Source organism: Alosa alosa, chromosome 6 (genome assembly GCF_017589495.1).
Source record: "Alosa alosa isolate M-15738 ecotype Scorff River chromosome 6, AALO_Geno_1.1, whole genome shotgun sequence".
Taxonomy (NCBI): Eukaryota; Metazoa; Chordata; class Actinopteri; order Clupeiformes; family Clupeidae; genus Alosa; species Alosa alosa.
The window spans coordinates 18,767,801-18,791,158 of NC_063194.1; the positions used below are offsets into that span (position 1 = coordinate 18,767,801).

A 23,358-nucleotide genomic window follows, 5' to 3' on the forward strand; every position below is an offset into this window, starting at 1 on the left:
TTCACTGCATTTCTTACATCCAGTAACTATATGCATGTGACAATAAACTTCCTTGTATCCTTGTAGTAGGCTATATTAAGCTACAATGTGAGGGCAACACATTAAAACCACATCAATTTTGATCACAGGACCCACAGCTTTGGCTTTCCCATAGTTGGGGACATTCATTAGTTTGGGGAAGAGCCACACCCACTGGAGCTTATGGTGTCCCACGTTAGGCAGTGTCCCCCACATTAGGACAATTTAGCATAGTAGGCCTATGTATGTATAGGCTAAGGTACTATCAAACATTTAAGGGGGTTTATTGTCATTCTCTAGAAAGAGGCCAACTGACACCCTTTAATTAGGCCCTATACTTTAGGGGACCTGTCTTGCTCCTGAGTGGACTACTAGTAAAAAAAAAATAGTCTAGAAAATCGTCTTGTCTTTCGGCAGCCGTCGGGAAACAGACATGTTCCAACTAAATTTCCTGTGAAGTCACATACCACTGCTTCCTTTTACATTCCTCCCATTTCACTCTGAACACGCCCAACAGTCAGACGAACACGCCCTAGTGAACAACAAGGCTTTGGCTAAAGTTCGATCCACAGGATTCATGATCCACAACCGGGAATTTTTCAGGGGTGGTGGCTGTTGGTGGACAAAACTTGCGACCGACTTCCATAATTGTATGGTTAACCGTGATAATTTTGAGAAATTGTTCCAGTTTGTGTTCGGCAGTTTTTTTTTTACTTGGATCTTAAGTATATTAATATTTTAGATCAACATATAGTAACCGAAGCAAAGGTTGAAATTTAAGCTAGCTGTCTGTTTTCTAAGTTTTTGCTAGCCAAGGACTGAGCTACGCCTAGCTAGTTGGCTAACAAATTAGCTGTTTAGCTTGATAGTTTGTAACAGCACGGTCAAGTCAAACGTTTAAGATATTGCGGATCAATGCAGGCCATAAAGTGTGTAGTTGTTGGAGACGGGTGAGTACAACCACAAAACGAGACGGACATTAATTTGCATTTATATTTTTTTCTAATGAGCAGAATTACATCACATTGTCTATTGTTTGCTACTTAACTTTGTGAACTTTAGCATCTCGTCAAATTGCAGCAACTTCTTTAGCTAAGTTACCTAACCAGCACACTGAGGTTAGCACGAGGCTAACGTTGGTTGTGGTTGTAACGTTAATGTAACTTGGCTAGTTTTAAGTGATGAAGCGCGTGTAAAGTAAAGCGCACGTACTTCAGCCTTGATATCATCTTTTCCTTTTATTTGTGGTGTTTGCTGTATTTACTTTAAGTTATTGACATTGACGACTCTGGACGTTGCATTCATTTTGTAAACGTTTACGTTTATTAGCTGGTTATCCTAGCATACTAGATTCGGCCACCGTGTTGCCTCAATCTGTGCTTTCCTCTTCTCTAGCTAGGGCTGTTAGCGTCCTAACATTGCTTCCTCGGTTAGTAAGGCCATGGGAATGAACGTTATGGATTTGCACCAGGACATTTTGTAAATGACATACGGCATTGTTTCATTATTCATTAACATTACTCATTAAAGTTATTCCATCCGCAAAATCGACTAAAAGCACGGCAGCAACGGTGTAAATACATGTTGGTTAACTAACTCATAAGGGTTTGTGTGTTGCAAAAGTCGTAGGGCATGAATATGTGAAACTTTGCATTTTGTGACTGAAAGCCTTCTATGTAAATAATGACATTTCTCCATACATTGGCATTTTCTTGTATGTTTTTATCACCATGTCTCAATGAAATTGAGGTCAACAATAACACATGGACATTGTAAACACAGCGAGATTCTGTTCTCTTGGCTCAGCCTGTAGCTAAGTTAGGTTTGGTTGTAATGCGTTTAAGAAGTTATTAGTTTAAGTTATAAGTTTAGTTTGTGTCTGCTTTGCAATGTTTACTAACATAACATCATGGATTAAAATGCCCTTGATATGTCACTAGACATTAAGAAATCATGTTCATTTCAAATACTTATATCACTGACAACAGTAGTCCGGCCAGGATATTGTCATTTAAAAAGTGAAGTTGCAGCCCTCAACTGATGTTGATGTTGTCATGTTGTGTTTTGGCCTGATGCACCACCTCCACCTATCTACTAATCACAGTCAGTAGTGTTTCAGCATCTGAGTTGCCAGCTCTGCCAATCAGGGTGGAGGGGGAGGGGATACACTGCTATACAGTAATTTGAAAGTGATTGCAGTACCAGTTTGGCTACAATCTTACATACGGTTCCTTTAAGTTAGTATTTTAATAGTATGTGCTATTTACGTAAGCAATAACTGTTCAACTATTTGTAAGATTAGTGTTAATTGTCGTTTTGCCGTTTTTCCTTGAAATTACTAATTTCTTCACTAGTTTGAGCGCCTCCGCTAACTTGAACTCAAAAATCATGGCTGTTGATAGAAGCGGCGGAGCAAACGACTTCTGTTACAGGAATATATCATATTCGGTCCGAGGGCTGTTAACACAACTGTATTGCGCATTAGTTAACAATATATTCGGAACATAAGATGTAGAGTTCATGTCAGAAGTGTCTAATGTCACCTTATTTTTTACCTCATTAGGGCTGTGGGAAAAACATGTCTCCTGATCAGCTATACTACAAATGCCTTCCCTGGGGAGTATATCCCCACAGTGTAAGTAATCAATCATTGAGTTCAAAGTAAATGTTTCATTAATGACGGCCTTTCAAAGCTGTGTGCAGTGGACCAAATCTTTGTTTCCATCAAAAAGTCAGTGTACAGGACTTGTGATGGCTTATACTGTTGCTATGTCAGCAAGTGTTCATCGCAACAAATGTAGTCTTTAGGGAGAAGTCTAATGAATGAGGGCACAATGTTGCTGTTTCTCAGGAAATGCAATGCTGTATTCCTTGATTAAAAATAATATGTATTATTTTGGTAGGTTCGATAACTACTCTGCAAATGTGATGGTGGATGGGAAGCCGGTCAACCTTGGCTTGTGGGATACTGCAGGACAGGAAGATTATGACCGACTACGCCCTCTTTCCTATCCCCAGACAGTATGCTCTTTTTGACATTGACTAGCATAAAAATGAAAGTTTTAAACATGTGCTATGAATGCTGCTGGAACTGATTGAATGAACAAAAGCCAGTGGCATCATAATTAATTACTATGTAACTAATATTTTTCACATATTCAAATCAATATTGCCTTTACTCATTTGAGTAAAGCCTGTTGGATTGTGTGTGCACTACATTCATATTGAATATCCCATCTGTAGGATGTGTTCCTGATCTGTTTCTCCCTTGTGAGTCCTGCATCTTTTGAAAATGTTCGAGCAAAGGTAAAGGGATATCTTGACATTTGAATTTCCTCTTGAATTTGCAAAAACTCAAGTGGTAATTTGAGGACATTGTATTTACATATGGATGACTTTATTGACAGTGGTACCCAGAGGTCAGACACCACTGTCCCAACACTCCCATCATCCTCGTGGGCACCAAACTTGACCTTAGAGATGACAAGGACACAATCGAGAAGTTGAAAGAAAAGAAACTCACTCCCATCACATACCCACAGGGCCTGGCCATGGCAAAAGAGATCGGTAAGTGTTGTGTTTCTTTTTTTAACCAAGCAGCTGCATTTACTTTGTCATCGGTCATTTTGGAAAGTGATTTATGTGGTGAAAATTTTAGTTTTTTAAAAGTTTAATTCAGGAAGCTATGGTTCTACAACCTATGGTCCTGTAGGTTGTTTTCTGAATGACCGGCAATTTAGCATCACTCACAGGTCTTCACAGGAAAATGTCACTATTCTGGTGATTGTTTTTCAATATCAATGACCCCACAATAAATTGATTCTGCCTGCATCTTAGATCTTTGATCTCTCCTTTGGTTGCCTTTGACCTGAATATGCTGCGCTTCCTTTCTCAGGAGCTGTGAAGTACCTTGAGTGCTCCGCCCTGACGCAGCGTGGCCTGAAGACTGTGTTCGATGAAGCCATCAGGGCTGTCCTGTGCCCTCCCCCCAGTCAAGAGGAGGAAGAGGAAGTGCTCTTTGCTCTAGATCTGCTCATCACTAAGAGGAGGGAGAAAGGAGCACAATGGCATATGGGAAGTCTGTGTTCAGAGTTTTATCCCTGCTTATTGTAACTACCACTACAAATGTGTATCATGAGGAAGCAGATTTTTTTGGTTAGTTGTGTGAATGCAAACTACAAATCAACTCCAAGTCCCACTTTTTGCAAGACACGACAAGCATTTGAAATTCCTGCAGCCTTCTTGAGCTTCAATTTGAAATATTCTCAAAAGGGTTTTTTCTGTTGTGTAATTATGTGCTTTTTTTTTTTTTTTATTTAGAAGTTTGTTTACAGTATTTTTGTACAATATGAAGAGTTTGCCATCAGGGCAGTGTCATGCCCAGCTCATATTACAAACACCACTTTCTCCTTGCTTGTGAAGTTACCAGAGAAGGGAGGGTATTTAATGAATCACTGGAAAACAGGTAGAAAGAACGTGTTTGCAAAACACTGTTGTCCTGATAAATGTGTCTTTTGTTGATGACTGGGATACCATCTACAGACAAGAAATAGGTGAATTATAAGAGGTCTGATTGGAGGTCCAATAGAGGATGCTTATGACTGATCACCGCAAATGTTAGTTTTTTTACATTATACCTACAGAAAGGGGAAATAGCCAAACCCTGATTAAAAACGCCTCAGAGGTCAGACCATTTGTGAACATGCCACACAGCCACTTATTTCCATATGCACAAGGAGAACACTGATGCCAAAGTAGCCAACTTCATTCTACTGCTGGTGTACAAGCAAGTGTAAAAAACAATGATAAAGGAAAATACATTATTAAAAAGTAGGTAGACATTTCACTCCGTACTTGATCTTGACTTGTACCACAAATAACCTTTTATTATCATTGTAGTACTAAACTGTTAAATGTTTTTTTCATGCAACAGGTTTTGGCATTAGACATAATGAAATGTGCAATACATAGGCTGCTGATACCTAAACATATGATACATTCTTTGAACCAGTGACTAAGGAAAAGAATCGAAAATATGTTAGGGAAAAAGATTCAAGCCAGCAGTGTAACCCAGTTATTATGGGTAATTGTAAGAAATCAACTTTTTTAAGTGAAAATCAAATAAAATGTAACACTATTATGTTGTGTTTGTATTTATTTAGAATTATCACCTATTTGCAATTACAACTCATACCATTAACAGTCTGTACACAAAGTACAACAAAATATTTTATTTTACAATGTGAAATGGCAGTTCTCCAACTCCAATTTATCACAATCTCTTCTCAACACAAGGCAATAAATTAAATCCATTCAATGGCAATCTCTGAATGTGCAACTGCACTTTGGAGTTCATGTGTCCACGTAACGGAGCAGTGTTCCTGATGTTGTTGGTATGCTGAAGGAGAAAAATACAATGAGGAAAAAGCTCGCTCAACACTAAACTGAATTTGTAGTATGTATAGTAGATGTATATTGTAGCATCAGCCACATAAAGGTGATTAATGTGGAAATTAAAATTATTGCAACATATGTAATACAACTAAAATAGCTAACTTTCCAGTAACCTCCATATAATTTAAGACCCAGGCAGAATTACATACGTCGGGAATATACTGAGCACTTCTTAAATATGCCTTTTTGGTGGAATATACACATGCACTTCAGGATTAAATGGACTTCTGACATGGGTGAGATCGGTTGTTTTCCTTATTTTTTGCCTTGCGGGAGTTTTTTTTAAAGAGACTGATTTACATTTGCCATGGATTGCGGATTTAGCGCACAGGAGGAACGTGTTATTTTGTTACACTGCAGCTCGCTCGACTCAGCCTTCAAGGCTATCCTTTATTATTCCCTCATCACCTAGTCACACAAATAATTATACACATTAGAATTCAATCCATGAATGTGTGTTCTTATGAACCATAAACAAGATAGTGGCAAGCTCAGTTTGTCACAGATATATACTAAAGAATATAGGCCTATAGTAGTTTTGTAGAGTTTTACCTTTCCACCAGCTCTGCGCCCATGAGGTCATAGATGTGGTATTTAATGGGAAACTTCACTTGGGAGGTGGTGCGCCTCTCCTCCAGCTCATTCTTCAAGACCTCCCCATATCTGGCTTTTTTGACCATATTCATTACAGCTTTCCGTCCTAAGAAAGACAAAGGTTACTCAACTCTAATTCACGATTCAGGGTTGAGGATCTAAATTTTAAGTTGGTAGTGAACAGTGATGTTTGTAGTGTGCATATTTTAGATGCACACTACAAGCATCACTGTTCACTACCAACTTGGGACACATTAACCATTACAAAACAAGTGAAGGAAATCCGCCACACCAATAACTCCCAATAGTATTTTTTACTTGTAACGATTCGGGCGTGAGCCCTTCGTCAGACATATCTGATGAACTTTAGAAATTGGATGTGTGTGATTTATTTTGTATTCTTACAGACACATTAACCAGCACCTCTTAGTGATGGAGAAAATGGCTAATAACACTAAACTAAAAATTAAACACTAAACTCATTAGTTAAATTATCAAGGGGGATATAAAATCTATATATAATCAGACTTACTTTGAATTTGACAAAAATGCCTGCTAAAATGAAAATGTACCTTGAATCAAGTACTTGGTGAATTTGCCAGAGTTGGGAACTGAAAGCCACCAGCTGCCAGCATCTCTGACTGTCAATACTCCACATTTTACCAGCAGCCTAAATGAAAAGAGCAGATTCAAATAATTCAGCCCTCTATATCAGTGACAGTTCTAAAAAGTAATTTAAAGCTTATTTAATTTTCTCCCCTACGTGATCTCTGAATCCGTGAACAAGAACTCCTTCAGCATTTTGTCTTTGTTGAAGCTGAGTTCAGTGCAGGATGGCACCACTTTATTCAGAAACCTCTCTACTGTTCCTTGGCTCTCTGTCCCAGCAATCCCTGCCAGGACCTTGTCCTTATAGTCTGCTGTAAACACCAGCCCAAAGGTGTCTGCATCAAAACCCAGCTGGAACATCATCACCTCTCCCTGCTCCCTGAGCAGATTCTGTTAATGATATTGAAATAATGCCGCAATCATTATAGTCAAGTTCAAATGCAATTACAGACAAATATCTTATATCAGTGTCTTTGGGTTGCATAGGACCAGTGCCATGCACCAAACCAGACCACTCACCAGTTGCCTGTCCACAAAGGTCTTGCCACTGTGTAGGCTGTACAGTTGATGCTTCATTACTATTGGTGGCAGAGAGTCGTTGAAAACTTTGCGAGGAAAGAGAGTCATGAGGTACTCCAAACTGGATTTCATGTCCAGAGGGCCATCTAGGTCGTAAGGAAAGTAAAGAAATTGCTTAAGTATAGAGGCATTTTGTTAAAATAAGTTATTTGCAAGGACGTTAATAACAACAATATTTACCTTGGTCTGCCTCTCCACATCGTGGTTTACCAAACGTGTTCTCTGTAAAACGTCGTTTTGTAACTTTGAACGTGTCGGAAATCAGTGTCCTTTTCCTGTTCATCCCTGCGATGAGTGATGACATATTACATATTATTATTAGCTTTTAAGACAGGACGAATCTGGCTAACTTCTCTAACTTTTTCTCATTACTAACGTTATCAATACGTATGTCTTTTGAACATGACTTACCGGAAAATTGATATCATGCCTAGTACTTTGCCAGTGAAATATCACACTAAAATGGAAATCCCCACAAAATAGCTTTCTTTATTTGGCTATATCTAGACTGGCTGCTGGCTTTAGACATATTAGACGGTCTCTGCGGTTCTGCTTAGCATTTTAAAGCTCCCTGTTTCAAAACACAACTTTCTATAACTCTTTCCGGGTCATTAATACTGGGACTTAATCAAAATACAAGCCTATCAAATAACATATTTTAGGCTAGTCTAAAGAACAGTTAAACCACGTAACAGCATCTTTTTCAGACGGGAACATTCAGACTGTATAAATAATAAAATAATTAGTTTGCGTGAAGAGGCTATGGGAAGAGGTCGCTCCCACGTGTCTTTTAATATGACAATATAAAACCCGGAAGTAGTACGAGCTGTTATTATAAGCTCATTCGACTCCATGCAGCGCTGCGCAAATCTGGCTGAACGCGATGCATGCTGGACATCACACAATGCTATTTGTATTGTACAAAAGTCCAGCATGCATCACTTGCAGTCCAATCTGCGCAAAGCTGCATAAAGTGTAATGAACCTCGTGGCTATGCTACGGTTGTCCATGTAGCGCGATTTGGATGTAGCAGAGTCAAGTTGATGTTGCCCAAAGTGTTGTTATGCAGGAATGAGAAGTTTGCATGCATATCTCGCCGGTGATGAACCTGGAAATGCATCGGTGTAACATCCACTATCAACTCTGAAATCAGCTTGAATGTCAGACCTGTGCTATGTTTACTTCCTAACATGATTAGCTTGATTATCATAACTAACAACGTCTAAAGTGGCCGAATCCGGTCGGTGGTAACGTTATTACAATTAACCGTTGATAGCGTCATTTGTGAATATGGACCGTCACTACAACAGAGGCCACTTCAGCTCTGAAGGCCATCAAAATCGTTTTAAGCAGGAGAGGTCATCCTTAAAAAGAGGTCGTGAACATGACCGGGGAAATGAAATTAATGCCAGACGTGCGAGACCTAATGAGTGCGTTTCTTCCTTACAAACCATGAGCGTTTTGCGTCAGCTTTATGACAGAGACTTTCCTGTTTATAAACAGCCTGTGGAAATCGGATATTTTTCTTTAGATTCCAAGCGTAAGTTTTGGAATGACGCAAGGCAACTTCGTTATTACGTTGAGCCTGAAAAATGTCCCAACTTCAACCTAAGGGATGGTTATCGTGATCGTTTCGTGAAGAGGGATGACAGCATTAAAGAGAAACTTGACCACATTCTGCGATGGATTTTGGCAAATAGGCACAAAGTGCAGTCTAAAAATGTCACCTGGTAAGTCACCTATTTTCAGTCCTAAGGGTGCCCATCTGTTTGGATAGTTGGCAGATTTAAACAAGTAATATTGTAAACCATTTTCATTCCCAGTCCGGTAGGTGTAGACTTTGTTACTTGGCGTGGCCACCTAACCAAGCTGTTAACCACTCCATATGAGACACAGGAGGGCTGGTTGCTTGCTGTGTCCAAACTGGCTGGGACTCTTTACATTAGTGAAGTGGAAACCGAGTATGCCTGCAGAAACCGAGATAACCGGACGGAAAGACATGAGGAGATGATGTATTGGGGCTACAAATTTGAACAGTACACCTGTGCAGGTACATTTCTGCCAAATATAACATTTTTCATAGTATATTTTTCATCAGCATATTTTCATGTTCTCTTTACGAATGAAAAATGTTTCCCCATCAGATGAAGCACAGGGTTGTCCTGACTCTGGAGGGGTGGTGAACACCAATGAAGCATTCTGCACAGTTGTCCAGACACGACTTGCTGAACACAAGCTGCTCTTCTCAGGGGAAGTGGACTGCCGTGAAGCCGATCTTCAAGCACCCCAAGCTCCTGCTTGCTACATTGAGCTGAAGACCTCTGCTGAGATACATACCCCCAAACAACGCAGCAACTTCCATAGGTCTGAACAATGTCATCCATATGTTGAGCTTTGAAAACAATTATAGTTACAAAGGAAAATGTTCTCTATTATACTTATCTGTCCACTGTGTTTTCAGGTACAAGCTTCTTAAATGGTGGGCACAGTCTTTTCTTCCCGGAGTTCCCAAGATTGTGGCTGGGTTTCGAGACAATGATGGACAAGTGGTTGACGTGGAGACATTTAAAACATCCCAAATATCCCAGCTAATCAAGGTTTGTCTCCATGAGTCATTTTTAAGATGTCTTTGAATCAGTCAGCATAAACCCAGGGGTGTATGACATATGACATTGTGTGAACTTATGGGGTTTCTTTCCTCAGACATGTTCCATATACAAATGTGTAACAATGATTTCTCTCACTTGATGCAGACTGAATACAACTGTTGGAAACCAACAGTTTGCATGAACTTCTGCAGTGACTTTCTGTCCTTTGTAAGAGAGACTGTCAGAGAGGATGATCCAAGGTGAGGATGTCTACAATTTGCCAACATGCATGCTGTGTTGTTCACAGGGGCGCAGCTACCCATTTTTGAGGGGTATGCAACAACAACATTGGCGTGCAGTATGAGCATGGTAGCCACCTAGCTATCTGAATGGAATAGGCTATGTTTCAATCGGCATTATGCTTAAGAAACGCTAGTTAGTCTGTTAACATTCATATTTGTGAGCCTCCAAGTACAGACGTCCTCACTTTAAATCCTGTTGCCTTTTACCGTCCACTTATTTAACTGCTGTTGCATCCCTTGACATGCCATCTCCTTTTCCCTCTTTCTTTTTCTGTTTTTAGTCGTCAACAGCTGTATTTTTTTTGCTGTATCCATCTTTTTCCATAGATGGCAACTCACTACTCGTAGGCCTATCTGCTTGCCCAGCGCTCACAGCGCCCCCACTCCCTCTTCTATGTCAAAATTCTATGATGGAATCTTATGAGATAGGGTGCCTACTCTAGCCTGTTAGTCCTCTAAAATGTTATAGAACATTGAGAAAATGTTGAAATGATTTAGAAACGGACAGCAGTAGCTACATATAGAAAATACCAAATATATTATTGTATTTTTTTTACCATCGCTTTGGCGCCCCCATGGAGCTGCATATAGTGCATACCCACTTTTTGCACCACTGGTTGTTTATAACATGTAATAAACAAGTAATTTCTCTCCCCCAGGACGGTGTACTTGTTCTCGTGGGACCCACACAAAGACGTCACATTCACAATCCACCGAGACTCTGAGTATTCCTTCCTGCCTGACTGGTTTGTGAAAGAAATGACAAGGCCTCTCTGTGAGACTCCCGCTCCACCACGTACCTGTAATTAAACTAAACCATTAACAGACTTTAGATGCATGTCAGTCAGGGTGAATTATTTTAAGCTTGAATGACAAAAGCAGTGTCTGAATTTACAGACCCAAGTTTTGTGCATTTCAAAGGCATTTACTTGAAGCGTGAAGACATATACATGGACAGACATCTTATTACATTTTTCAAATTCCATTCTTTCAGATTTATTTCCTTTGTCTTGATTTTTATACTGTAAATAGTTTGAAGAAATTAAACTGTTTTTTTTTTAAAATGTGTAATACTGCCATGTGAGGTGTTGAGGCTAACGGCTCCTACACACAGCTGCATGCGTTGCGTTGCTGGAGACTCATCCCATTCACTTTACATGGGCTCACGTCATCCGTTGCCGAACTGAATTGTGGGTCCGTTGCGTCGCGTTTCTCCCGCCGCTCGCGTTGAGAAGTTCAGCTGTTGCTGCACCGACAGATGGCACCGGCCAATCAAGCCAATCGACTGACGGCACCAACCAATCAAATTACGGTTATACTTCAAGTCATTTGCATAGCTACCGTCGGGAACACCCACTGGCATGCGTTGACGGAACGCAACTGTGTGTAGGAGCCATAAAAAGACATGAATACTGTAGCTGCTTGAAATTCTTCCGAAATCTGGTGAAATGGGAGTTGCTCAGCGATCATGATAGTGGTTTATCAGTGTATCATACTCTATACGTCAATGTCAGAAACCGGTTTTGAATCTGTTGAAGCTCAAGCTTCCAGTATGAGTAAATAGGTAAGCATGTGTTGAATATGCTGTATGTCCACAGATCACTGACAAATGCATACAGATATTTACTCTGACAATAACTCTCAATCGTCGGCTCAGAAAGACAAGCTTTAATGTAATGGCCAGTTGACACCCAGACACTCTTGTTTACATGAACTCTTGTCTGGCAGACATGCAAACAAATGTCAAGGTACTTAAAACAGATAAAAACATGTTTCCCTATGGTCAAAGCTACACACATGAAGATGTCAAAAATCTTTCAACGATGCTGTTGTGTGATAAAGCTATCAATTTAACAAGGATATCTTCTTAAATTAAAATGTAGACATTTCAGTAATCATTGTAAAAGGGACATATTTTATTCTGTTGCTTTTATAATGTTAGTACTTTCAAAACTCAGCCATGATGGCAGTCATGATAAACACAAAGATATTACTCCAGTTATGTCTTTTACTATTATTTATTGCCCATATTGGGAAGGTGTCAATATACAGGACAGTTCAAAAGCATTACATTTCGTAAATACTTACAAATCAAAGACAAAAGTGTTTAAGAATAAAGATAATCAAAGCAGGGGCCGAAAACATAACTGCCTTAGAATTTCTCCATGAGGATGTAAACCAGTGTTTCTTAACTGGTGGGTCGGGGAGCTTGTGGTTTAAAAAAACCCATCAAAACTAAAATGCCACATGGAAACAAGGCACCCCTGTCAAAGTGATACCTGTCGAGTACTTTGAAAGGTGACAACCAAGTTGAAGACTTCACAAATGTAGGCTAATGCCAAACTTGTGCATGTTCCAAACAAGTAGGCCTACAGGCACTTAGCTTACCATGTAGCTCACAATATCCATTGGCTTGAACGCTACAATATATGGGTCACGACTTTATGAACATTGTGAGTCCCAAAGCCAGACCAGTTGAGAACCACTGATGTAAACAGTACTGTAAACGATCATAAATTATACAAATGTTACAAATTACAAAAGGTTACAGAATGACCCAGACGGTTATGCTTACAACAAAATCGTTTGACAGAGTGCCAAAACATCAGTAGTGACACACGAGAGGAGCAGTCAGAAACACACAATGGAAGACCAAAGAGAGAATCATTTAAATTAACAGATATTAAGCTTTGTTGTTTGTTATTTTCATTGGCAAAAAAGTACAACACATTCAGACAAAGATGCCGCCCTCTTAAGTAGAATGACAAGATGTATATGTTACAGTTCTGATGTGTCCGTACATGTACAACAATGACACCCTGAGTCTACCTTTATAGTAACACAAGACACATGCATTTCTTATCCAACTACTCACCCTCTGGATAAATACCCCTGTATGCTGCATCAACACCGGCAAAGATAACACTTTCTTAAATGTACTCACATTGAGAATAAGACAGGTTAAAATGACCAACAATTCCAGTGATCAAGTTGCACTAAAAACAAACATTAATTTGGGTACATGGGCCACCCCAGTGCGAACACAGTGCTCTTCCCTAGTCATCACCTGGTATTGAGGCACTTGCATTTTAAGGAAGCATAAATCTAGATGATTCTGAAGAGTGTAATATGGCTTCTTAAGTCGCCCATCATGATCACAGTAAGTATTGCATATTTGCTATTGTGTCTGTAAAATGGACTAATTCTATAATGCTGCATAGAGTGGAACTGTTATCGAGTCCTGATCCTGCACAGAGCTTATGAATCTCACCACCTACTATTTCAAACCCTTTCGGCAAAATCTTGTTCCTTTCTTGTTCTGTCAGTACATTAACAGACATAGCCGTTTTCAGTCACATTTGCCCAATTTTATGTTAGAGTTGAATCAAAATACCATTTTAATGCATAATGAAATTGCACATTCAGTTGCTTTAACCACCGTCTTATTTAATCTCTAATCTCTTATTCAATCAGTTTAGAGGCCAGTCTACTATTATACAAGAACATAACTGCAATCCAGTTAACATTAACTCTTTCTAGCATTTTCTTCAGACCAGAGTTCGACTAGCTAATTGGTTTATTTCTCTCTTTTTTTTTATATATAATTCCAATGGAATCTTGATGAAACATGATCATCCTTCATCTTGATGAAACATGAATATCCATCACATTTACTGTGATTGCTATAAAATGGAGAGGAAAAACAGCATTGGTTTCTGGGGTCGACTGCAAAATTCAACCTTTATTCTGTCCTTTGCAGAAGAACAGACAAGAAAACCTGTCCACAAGAGTTTCGTAAAAAGGGTTTGCAGTCCCAGCAGTATAAACTGAAACTAAGTCCTAGTTTGCCTCATCTCGATCTAGATGGATTCAGCGGAACTGCACCATTGTAGTACAATATTAACTGCACAAACAGTTGCAATCATCCTAACAACTGTGTGAAAGGCTGTGCTTATAGGGACGCAACTTTGTTTTGTTTTTTAGTTGGAATGGAACTCATATTGACCACTGTCTAATTTGTCATATTGCATCATATTGTCCTCTTTCTATTAATTATCACCATAAATGGTTGATTAGCTGTAGACAAGAAAGACAAAGCTCTGTATGATCACTTGTTAATTATTAGACTATCTCTAGATCAGATCATCAATGAGGAAGTGATTCAGTGAGGAAATGATAACGGTCACTGTGTGGTTGTAAGATAGCAATATCTTTAAAATTGTAGCTGATAGGCTGTATAGACCTTCACATGTTGATGTGTTAAGACACAAAGCAATGTTATGGCCAAGTTAGTACCGTTGGAAAAAAATCTCTGACCCCTCACACACTTCCTATAAACTCCCTATTCTTTGTTTAAGCCCTGTGCCAAAAACACAACAAACAGCCCCCACCAACCTGGCTTAGCTCCATGCTGACCTAATTCAAATTACCCCCCACACAATAATTTTCCTTTTAGTAAACTATGCTGTTACGGTCATCAGATTAGGATTATTTCGTAAGAGGCACCAATTACTAAATTCTCACTGGCACTTAGTCAGATAGAGCATCTTTTAAATATTATAAATCAAATATGACAGGTGTTAATGATGTTATGCCCATTAGGAAATAACATTCAAGAAAGCATCTCACTCACCCTGGTCAACAGTGAATTGCGTGACTGCGGTCACCAATGAGGATGAAGCAATGACTAGTCCCGAGGCGAAGTGAGATCTTACAGAAAGGAAGAGGTAGTGGAGAGAAAACAGCCTGCCAGTGGTTAGTTTTTAAGAGAGCACATGGGTGAGAGATCATCATTGCTTCAGTTTCTTGTTAAGGCCCATAACCTTGAAGGTTGCTGTCATGATTTTCTCGTACACAACGAACATGAGGGCAGCAGTTAGCACTGTCTGAAGCAGCTTCGCTTCCAGACCTTTGTAGAGACCCCAGACTCCATGTCTCCTGCCAGGTAAAAAAGGTGCCCAAGAGAGGAGAGAGGGGCAGTATAAGACATAGAAAACTATTTCATGGCATTTACACTGTACAGTGAAGGGCATAATTGCATCATATGGAGGGGCACAGCTGTACTGCTGGGGTGGATAGTAGGCCTTCATTGTATGAATGCACTTACTTGATTCTGTCCATCAGCAGATGCATCACATTATGAAGACTTCCAAGCAAGCCTCCTTTGCCCTCTGCTTTGTACTGGCCAAACTGAAACAGCAGGCAATTAAAAATAATTATGTTGACTTACATGTATGTTGTTGCTGTTTATAGTATTTAAAGTTATATCCAAAAGACCCCATTCTACTTGTTTTTACTCATTGAAAAACTGAAGAGAATAAAAGCAAAAACAGCTCATCACATGTCAAACTAACTGTTAACTGATGAAATGAGTGGGAAAAACTGTTACCCTTAGGATGGCCTGGACAGTCTGAAGTGGATAGGTTGCTGATGTTGCAATTGCCTTAGCAATGGCTCCAATGAGAAATATCTCCATGGAAGAAATCTGTAAGTAAATAGAAAATAAATTCAATCACATTAAAGACAGATGGTTAAATGCCTCTTAAATGAAGACAGCAGGTAAAGAAACAATAAAGAAACAGACCCTTCTGCCCCCTTGTCCTGCCCTCCTTTTCATGGCCTCGTAGAACATGAACTGGACTGCAGGGTTAAGGACCAGCACCAGGGAGGGCAGTGTCCCGTTCCACAGAGTGCCCACTCCCTCATTAGCAATGATCTGGGAGAAGGCATCTATATGAGAGACACAACACAAGCAATGACTAGACAACACAGATTTTAGCACTCTGTGGCTATCTGGCTAGAGTTTACACGCTATGCCACACCTTCCATGAAATCTTGAGAAATATTATTTTCTGTACACCATAGTTATGAGAGTGAAAGGCTATCTATGGGCTATCTCTGGCATATACCACTTACCGAAAATGCCACTGTAGTGGGTCTGCTGCAGTTCCTCATTCCTGAATTTGGCTCCTTGGAGTTTAAGGCGAGTGTTCACCACCCACATGGGTGTGGTCAGGAGCACATTCACTGCCCCTGTGGAAGTGTAAAAAATCACACTCATTCCATCATCATTCAATAAATTAATTATTTCATCATACTGACTCCTTATAAAAGTCACACAATATAAATACTTTACCTTACAATACACAAGAGGAGTCTCTGACATTGGCGATCACTCAGAGCACCTGATATTGCACTAAGTAACGGTGTGGTCGCAGGTAGGAGCAGAACTCTTTTCATCGGCTTTGGACTAATTGGATCTCCCATCAACAAATGGGTATCCAGTATGTTGAAAGTTTTCTGCATGAGTATCAGATCGTTGTTTGATGATGTACGCCTTTACTACACCAACTGATGAGTAAACAAGGCATATAGTTTATTGTGTACTGCTGTAATCTACTGCTGTCTTTTTGAAATATCCTCTCCTTTCATGTCAGTCTTTCTCTTTGTCACCAGCATAGAGAGTATATGGCTACACCAACATAATGTAATGTCGGTGCAGCAAACCACATTTTCCTTTTCTGCATTTTCCTTCCTGGGGATGGTTTGTCGTGCTAAGTTTAATGGATTTATTATATCATATCATTAGCGATGTTGCTTATTACACATAGTCGATGACAACTGCATGCGAATCTTTTTTTCATTCCCAAAACATCTAGGGTCGTATGAAACCTACTGATGAGCCCATCTGGCCCCCTGGCCGTATCGTATACACACCTGCTTTAAAGTTACCACACTGGTATAACCTGCATCTTTCAGATATCCCGCATATTTGTGGCATTCACATGTATTCACAATCCCATTTTAAGATGTGCTAACAGTTAACATATTGGTGCTTGACCTCATGACTATGAGTATCAACATACTGAATGGAGTGCATTAACTGATTTGCCCCCTCACCAGAGATAATGCCCATGAGCAAGTCCTTGCCAGGCCTTGATCTGCCCTTCACCAATGCTCTCTTTAGGGTGTTGAACGTATAAAAATACACAAAGTTGGAGCAGCAAAGGCTAGAGATGACAGGAAACCATCCACGATACAGTGACAGTCTGGAAGACAAGATAACAAGACCACCAATAATAAATGTGACAGGCAGAGAAAGTGAACAAATTGACAGAGTTGGGGAACAGGTCAGCTGGCCTCAGACATTTCATTTTAGAAGTTCAATATCATGATTTCTCTGGGATTACTTGAAGGGTCATTCCATGTGAAAACAGCCAATATCGGGGTATCATGTACATGGTACCTCTCAGATTTTGCTGAAAAGCGGTGAAAATTTGCCTTATGTTACGTATGATGGGAATCTGAAGTTTTAGGTTAATATCTCAAACGGTTTGCACGTGGTGTCCATTTGAATTTCGGGTGCCACGGCCCTAATTGACACATTGGAATTTCACATTTCATCCTTTGCCATTTTTGGAAGCCCATAACGTCTGTTCTAATAGTGGTAGAAGGCTGGAAACTGGTGTGGTAGTTCATTGTAGCCTGTACTACACAATTATGGAGGCAGAATCAACATTCCTTACTGTTTGGGTGAGAGGTGGGTCACCAAAGTCCTAAAAAATGTTGATGGCATGTGTGATTTTTCACTTCTTGGATGGCCGTAGCACCACAATTAATGATCATATTTATTCTAAACAGGATTATTTGTTATATGTGGGAACCTTGCTCTTGCCAAAATTAATTTGAAGGGTATGGTACCACTGGTGGGGGTTTTATGGGGGTCCAAAAACCCTCTCCGGCAGAGGTGACACTTTTGGAACCCCATATTTGGACCCCCAAATGACCATGTGGGCACTTGATGATCCTAATGGGATTTATACCAGATAAAGATACATATTTGTTCTTTCTTTTAATGAAATAACATTTTTGAATAACATTTTTGAGGTGTTTCGGGTAGAGAGCCATTGAATAAGCACAATTTCTGTAACACTTTTTTGTGACATTCAGCATATATCTCCTCATTTAATGTAAGTTCATATTTTGTTCCTTTTGCATTTTTCTAATTTTGAATTCAAAAACATTATGAAATCCTTTCTCGTTTTCTTTCATTTGTCCAGCTAACTTTTCCATTTTTTTGATGGATTACACACTTTCGACATTCTGAAATGTCCTGCACGATCAAGGCCAAATTAAGTTATCACGCAGCCACTGTGTCAGCAGCATGAGTGCTGGACGGACGGTCGTTTCTGATGTCAGATTATTATGTAGGCTAGCCTACTAGACTGTTCTCACGTTGCAGCTTTACTTATATGAAGTAGCATTAATCAATATGAGGGGCAGAGGGGGATAAATGTTGTCCCCACCGGGGATAAAAATAATTTAGCAGAGGTAGGGATAGGAAAACCAGAGGGGGGGAATCTTCACCATCCCCCCCTACAAATCGCACCCTGTTTATGTGTGTGTGTGTGTGTGTGTGTGTGCGTGCTTGTGTGTTTGCCTGCGTATGTATGTTTGTGCATGTGAATGCATGCGTACATATGTCTACTGTGTGAGTATGTGTCATACGTATGATTACTGTGAAAGTATGTGGGTGCGTGTGTATCTGTTGCATGTTGTGTGCACATGGAATGGGTTAACATAACCTCTGGAGGCAAACATACGGAAAAAATTGGTCATCCTAGGCCCTACGGTTCTCAAGATATTCACAGAAAACTGTGTCTGCCCTACCCTCCTTTCGGGGGGTCCAGTACAGCGGGGGGGCTACAGATCAAAACAAAAAACAATGGTTCCATGCTATCCATGTGGGGTTACATGCCCACCAAGTTTCGTGTACCCCGGTCTTTCAGTGTCCCGGGAATCCTTGTTGGTGTACGGTCACTAAATGTACACAAAAATTATTTTTTTGTAAGGCCCCCCCATGAACGAAAGTCCACAAAACTTGGCATGCATTCGATGGTGTCATAAAGATCCTACACTTTCAATTTCGTGCAGTTTTGACCATGTCAGCCAGAGATATTGTGATGAAAACACCTAATTTTTTGCTTTTTAATTTTTAACTAGGTGGTGCTATACATGAAATAAGTGGTAATGGGATGGGTTGACATGCCCCCTTAATACCAACATACAAAATAAAGGTGGACCTCCTAGGCCCGACGGTTCTCGAGATATTCACAGAAAACTGTCTCCGGCCACCTACAGGCCAGTTGGTGTATAGTAACATAAATTAATTTATTGTGTGGCCCCCCATGAACGGAATTCCACGAAACTTGGCGTGCATTCAGAGGGTGTCATAATGATCCTACACTTCCAATTTCGTGCAGTTGTTAGGTCACAGATACCTGCGATTACAACACCTCATTTTTACTTTTTTGTGTTTAACTAGGTGGTGCTATACATGAAATAAGTGGTTATGGGTTGACATGGCCCCTTGAGATCAACATACAAAAAAAATGGTCCTCCTAAACCTTACGGTTCTCGAGATATTCACAGAAAACTGTGTCTGCCCTACCCTCCTTTAGGGTGCAGTCCAGCGGGGGTCTACAGATCAAAACGAAAAATGATGGTTCCATGCTATCCATATGGGGTTACATGCCCACCAAGTTTCGTCTACCCCGGTCTTTCAGTGTCCCGGGAATCCTTGATGGAAATTTGGACATGCGAAAAAGAAAATAAATAAATAAATAAATCTGACTAAACCTAGCTTCGCTGCGCGGCGGTCATAATTGCATTGAATAGTGTCTTTAACTATTATCCAAGAAATTGTGGAAGCAGTGGAATAATTTTGTCATGGTCCTTTTGGTCAAGTTTGTATTGGTGAGCACTGCGTCCATAGATGTCTGGCATACAAATGATATGTTGGAATGGCATCCGCCAGGGGATCTGTCTTTAGTCCTATGGCCATGTGAGGATGTTGCTGACACACTTCATGAATTTCACAAAAACGTCACCATGTTCATCTGAACGTTCAAAAATGTTTCCATAGTCATCATCATAGATACAGGCAATGTATTTTCCTGGCTGTAAAACTGAGTTTTGTGGCTGATCTGACTGTGAGTGTTCTGCCTCCGGGTGTTCTGTATCTAAGTATTCTGAATCCGATTGTTGTCCTGCATCGACATCTGTAAATATTTTATCCTGTGATATTATTTTTATCCGTATCTTATTTTTGGAAATTGGTATAAAGCAATGATGCAATCGTGTTCCACTGATCGTTTTGGCGCGAGGCATAACGTCTCTCCAATTCGTATGTTTCCTCGTCTTTTTTAATATCTTCTGCACTAACAAAGCAGAATGTAATGTTCTTAATGTTTTCTTTTGCCCATTGAAACATCTCCATTGGTGTCAGAATATGGTTTGCATCAGTGGCCTGCAGACTTGCTCTTGCTGCAAGACGCTTGAGAGTTCCGCTTATTCCATCACATGGGCTTTTCCCATGCAAAGTTGCAAAAAAACGACATGCATAAAACATTAAGAACATTACATTCTTCTTTGTTAGTGCAGAAGATATTAAAAAACATGAGGAAACGTACGAACTGGAGAGACATTATGCCTCGGCCAAAATGATCAGTGGAACATGATCGCATCATTGCTTTATATCAATTTTGAAGTTTGATGGAGAGTCTCTTTTATGGGGGATAAGGGGTTCCGTGACAGTCTCAGTATTTAATTGTTTGCCATCACTGAACATAATAATACGTTATTTCCACTATTTTCATGCTTTATCATCACTAAATTCTCCCAGATCTACATTCCAGACTCCTGGAAACAATGTCCAAAACGGTGAATTATGAAGAACAAAATTCATATTATGGAGCTTCATAGTCAAAAATGTTATTTCATTAAAGGAAAGAACAAATATAGATCTTTATCTGGTATAAGTCCCATTAGGATCATCAAGTGCCCACATGGTCATTTGGGGGTCCAAATACGGGGTTCCAAAAGAGTCATCTCTGCCAGAGAGGGTTTTGGACCCCTATGAAACCCCCACCAGTGGTACCATACCCTTCAAATTAATTTTGGCAAGAGCAAGGTTCCCACATATAACAAATAATCCTGTTTAGAATAAATATGATCATTAATTGTGGTGCTACGGCCATCCAAAAAGTGAAAAATCACAACATGCCGTCAACATTTTTTAGGACTTTGGCGACCCACCTCTCACCCAAACAGTAAGGAATGTTGATTCTGCCTCCAGAATTGTGTAGCACAGGCTACAATGAACTACCACACCAGTTTCCAGCCTTCTACCACTATTAGAACAGACGTTATGGGCTTCCAAAAATGGCAAAGGATGAAATGTGAAATTCCAATGTGTCAATTAGGGCCGTGGCACCCGAAATTCAAATGGACGCCACGGGCAAACCGTTTGACATATTAACCTGAAACTTCAGATTCCCTCGTTTGGTTACATAAGGCATATATTCACCGCTTTTCAGCAAATTCTGAGAGGTGTCATGTACATGGGTGGCTGAGTTGGCGTGGAATGACCCTGAAAACAAAATCTTACGAACTGACAAAATGCATTGTGTAGGCTACAAGCCATCTTGGAGGTTATGTAATGTATAAAATGGTTCAGTGTGCACAGCTGTTCTGTAGTAATCACAGCTTGCAATGTAGCTCTTCAAAAGATACTTACACGCCCTCCTCCTTTGCTATCTCTGCCAGGATTAAGGGTGTTGATTTTGATTTTCGATTTTCATCCACTAAAACAGTTTACATGACATGTCAATTTCAGAACATCACCAGATAGGCAATTGCCCACTCACTTCTTTAACATTTGTGTAAGTATGTGTAATGTAATCTTGGATAATCCTGAGTATAGTATAACCCCCATCTATGGCCCCTTGTTCCCGTTCAAAGTCTTTCGAAGTAGCCTAATCTACAATCGACGCCTCTCCCCTTGCTCACCTTGCAGTCTGATCCTGGCTGTATCCAAGGGAAAGAACACGCTCATTGCAGTCATGCTACCCTGCGAAATAAAGAGAGTGGGGTTTGTAAAGGTCCATGGCTGACAATTTCTGAATAGTTCAGAAACAGGTCTATGCAAAAAATACAAACTAAGTAAGCCTATAACAAGACAAGAATCTGATGTGAAAATGTAACGTTAGTCCCACTCACCACTGCACCTGCCACTGCATGGACGAGGGTCTCGTAAGACAGAAGGCCATCAACTACACCGCCATTGTCTGACATGTTGTATTTCAAACGGATGACTTTACATGTACTTATTCGTGCAAACAGTGCCGCACAGCTGTCAAACGGCCTCTCCTGTCTTGCGTTAGGTTACTTGATAACTTTCGCTGACATCAGACCATAATGAATAGACTTCCTATCGGGTTCATGTAAGCAAACAGCCCTTCCTCCCTAAATGTCTTACTCTACCTAGAGCTAAACCATTTGACTTCAATGTACATATTGACTGCCCCCTACAGTAGTGGAGTTTAAATGTGGAATAATGACGATGCTTTGCCTAAAACGAGTTTGGCACATATGATTGTGTCATTAACAAGTGCTATTTGTGTTGTGATATAATCAAGTATAAGTTGTCTAAAAATGGGGTTGATACTTATTTTTTCAAGCTTGCTTACTAAATGAAGCCCTTCTCCACTATGTAAAACAAGGTTTATTTATGCAATCAGGGTTTATTAACTCTAAAAAAGGCTCTGACTGTGGTGCAAGCACTCTAAAATGCCATTTCCCCAGTCATTTAAAAAAAAAAAAAAAAAATACTTCAGTTGCAAATATAAAGTAAGTAAGTATATAAGTAATAAAAATCTAATCTTTTGTATGTTTTAACTATAATTGCAAAGTACTTTTTCTAATGCATCTCACCACATGCTATTTGTTAAATTAAAAATATATTTATTTTAATATAGATATATATATATATATTAAAATATCTTGAAATATGGTCTGTCCCTGAGTTCACTGTCCCCCTCTGATGAAAATCCTTCTGAACAGGCCCTTTGGCCCTTTGTATCTCTAGTCACCTGACTCTCAGGAAGTAGGAGTTAATATCTCTCTTTAATCAACACTGTTTTTTAATTATTATTTTTTAGAGTGGCTTACTGATGTGGCAAAGCATATCATGTCCCCTGACCCTTATTTATAGTGGAAACAAATGTTTTTTTTTTTTTGTTTGTTTTTTTTGTGTGAAGATCTGATTTGAAGATCTGATTAATTCATATGTTACAGTCTGACATATAGTCTACATTGCCCAAAACTAACGCACCCGCACGGCCTTGAGTAGTTGGCGCGAGACCCTACCTGTC

The 23,358-nt window shown here is 39.8% G+C and overlaps 3 protein-coding genes and 1 pseudogene across 3 annotated transcripts; 2 read left to right on the forward strand and 2 right to left on the reverse strand.

Annotated features, from left to right (window-relative positions):
* The first annotated feature begins 548 nt into the window (after window positions 1–548).
* On the forward strand, window positions 549–5,158 carry LOC125295995 (annotated as a pseudogene).
* A 76-nt stretch (window positions 5,159–5,234) lies between these two features.
* On the reverse strand, window positions 5,235–7,728 carry LOC125295994 (serine/threonine-protein kinase 19-like). The gene is made up of 7 exons (XM_048245602.1): window positions 7,666–7,728; window positions 7,435–7,539; window positions 7,195–7,340; window positions 6,830–7,065; window positions 6,639–6,736; window positions 6,025–6,172; window positions 5,235–5,416 (listed from the first exon to the last, which is right to left on the reverse strand). The coding sequence occupies exons 2-7, from the start codon at window positions 7,535–7,537 to the stop codon at window positions 5,371–5,373; spliced, it is 777 nt and encodes a 258-aa protein (XP_048101559.1). The 5' UTR covers window positions 7,538–7,539; window positions 7,666–7,728; the 3' UTR covers window positions 5,235–5,370.
* A 460-nt stretch (window positions 7,729–8,188) lies between these two features.
* On the forward strand, window positions 8,189–10,976 carry dxo (decapping exoribonuclease). The gene is made up of 6 exons (XM_048245962.1): window positions 8,189–8,984; window positions 9,078–9,304; window positions 9,399–9,618; window positions 9,716–9,851; window positions 10,008–10,102; window positions 10,804–10,976. Exons 1-6 carry the CDS (start codon window positions 8,545–8,547, stop codon window positions 10,952–10,954), a joined length of 1,269 nt encoding a protein of 422 aa, XP_048101919.1. The 5' UTR covers window positions 8,189–8,544; the 3' UTR covers window positions 10,955–10,976.
* A 1,111-nt stretch (window positions 10,977–12,087) lies between these two features.
* Window positions 12,088–22,723, reverse strand: LOC125296610 (peroxisomal membrane protein PMP34). The gene is made up of 9 exons (XM_048246599.1): window positions 22,205–22,723; window positions 21,995–22,055; window positions 21,723–21,789; window positions 17,045–17,193; window positions 16,061–16,177; window positions 15,729–15,874; window positions 15,534–15,629; window positions 15,252–15,334; window positions 12,088–15,082 (listed from the first exon to the last, which is right to left on the reverse strand). The coding sequence occupies exons 1-9, from the start codon at window positions 22,277–22,279 to the stop codon at window positions 14,935–14,937; spliced, it is 942 nt and encodes a 313-aa protein (XP_048102556.1). The 5' UTR covers window positions 22,280–22,723; the 3' UTR covers window positions 12,088–14,934.
* Between the last annotated feature and the right edge of the window lie 635 nt (window positions 22,724–23,358).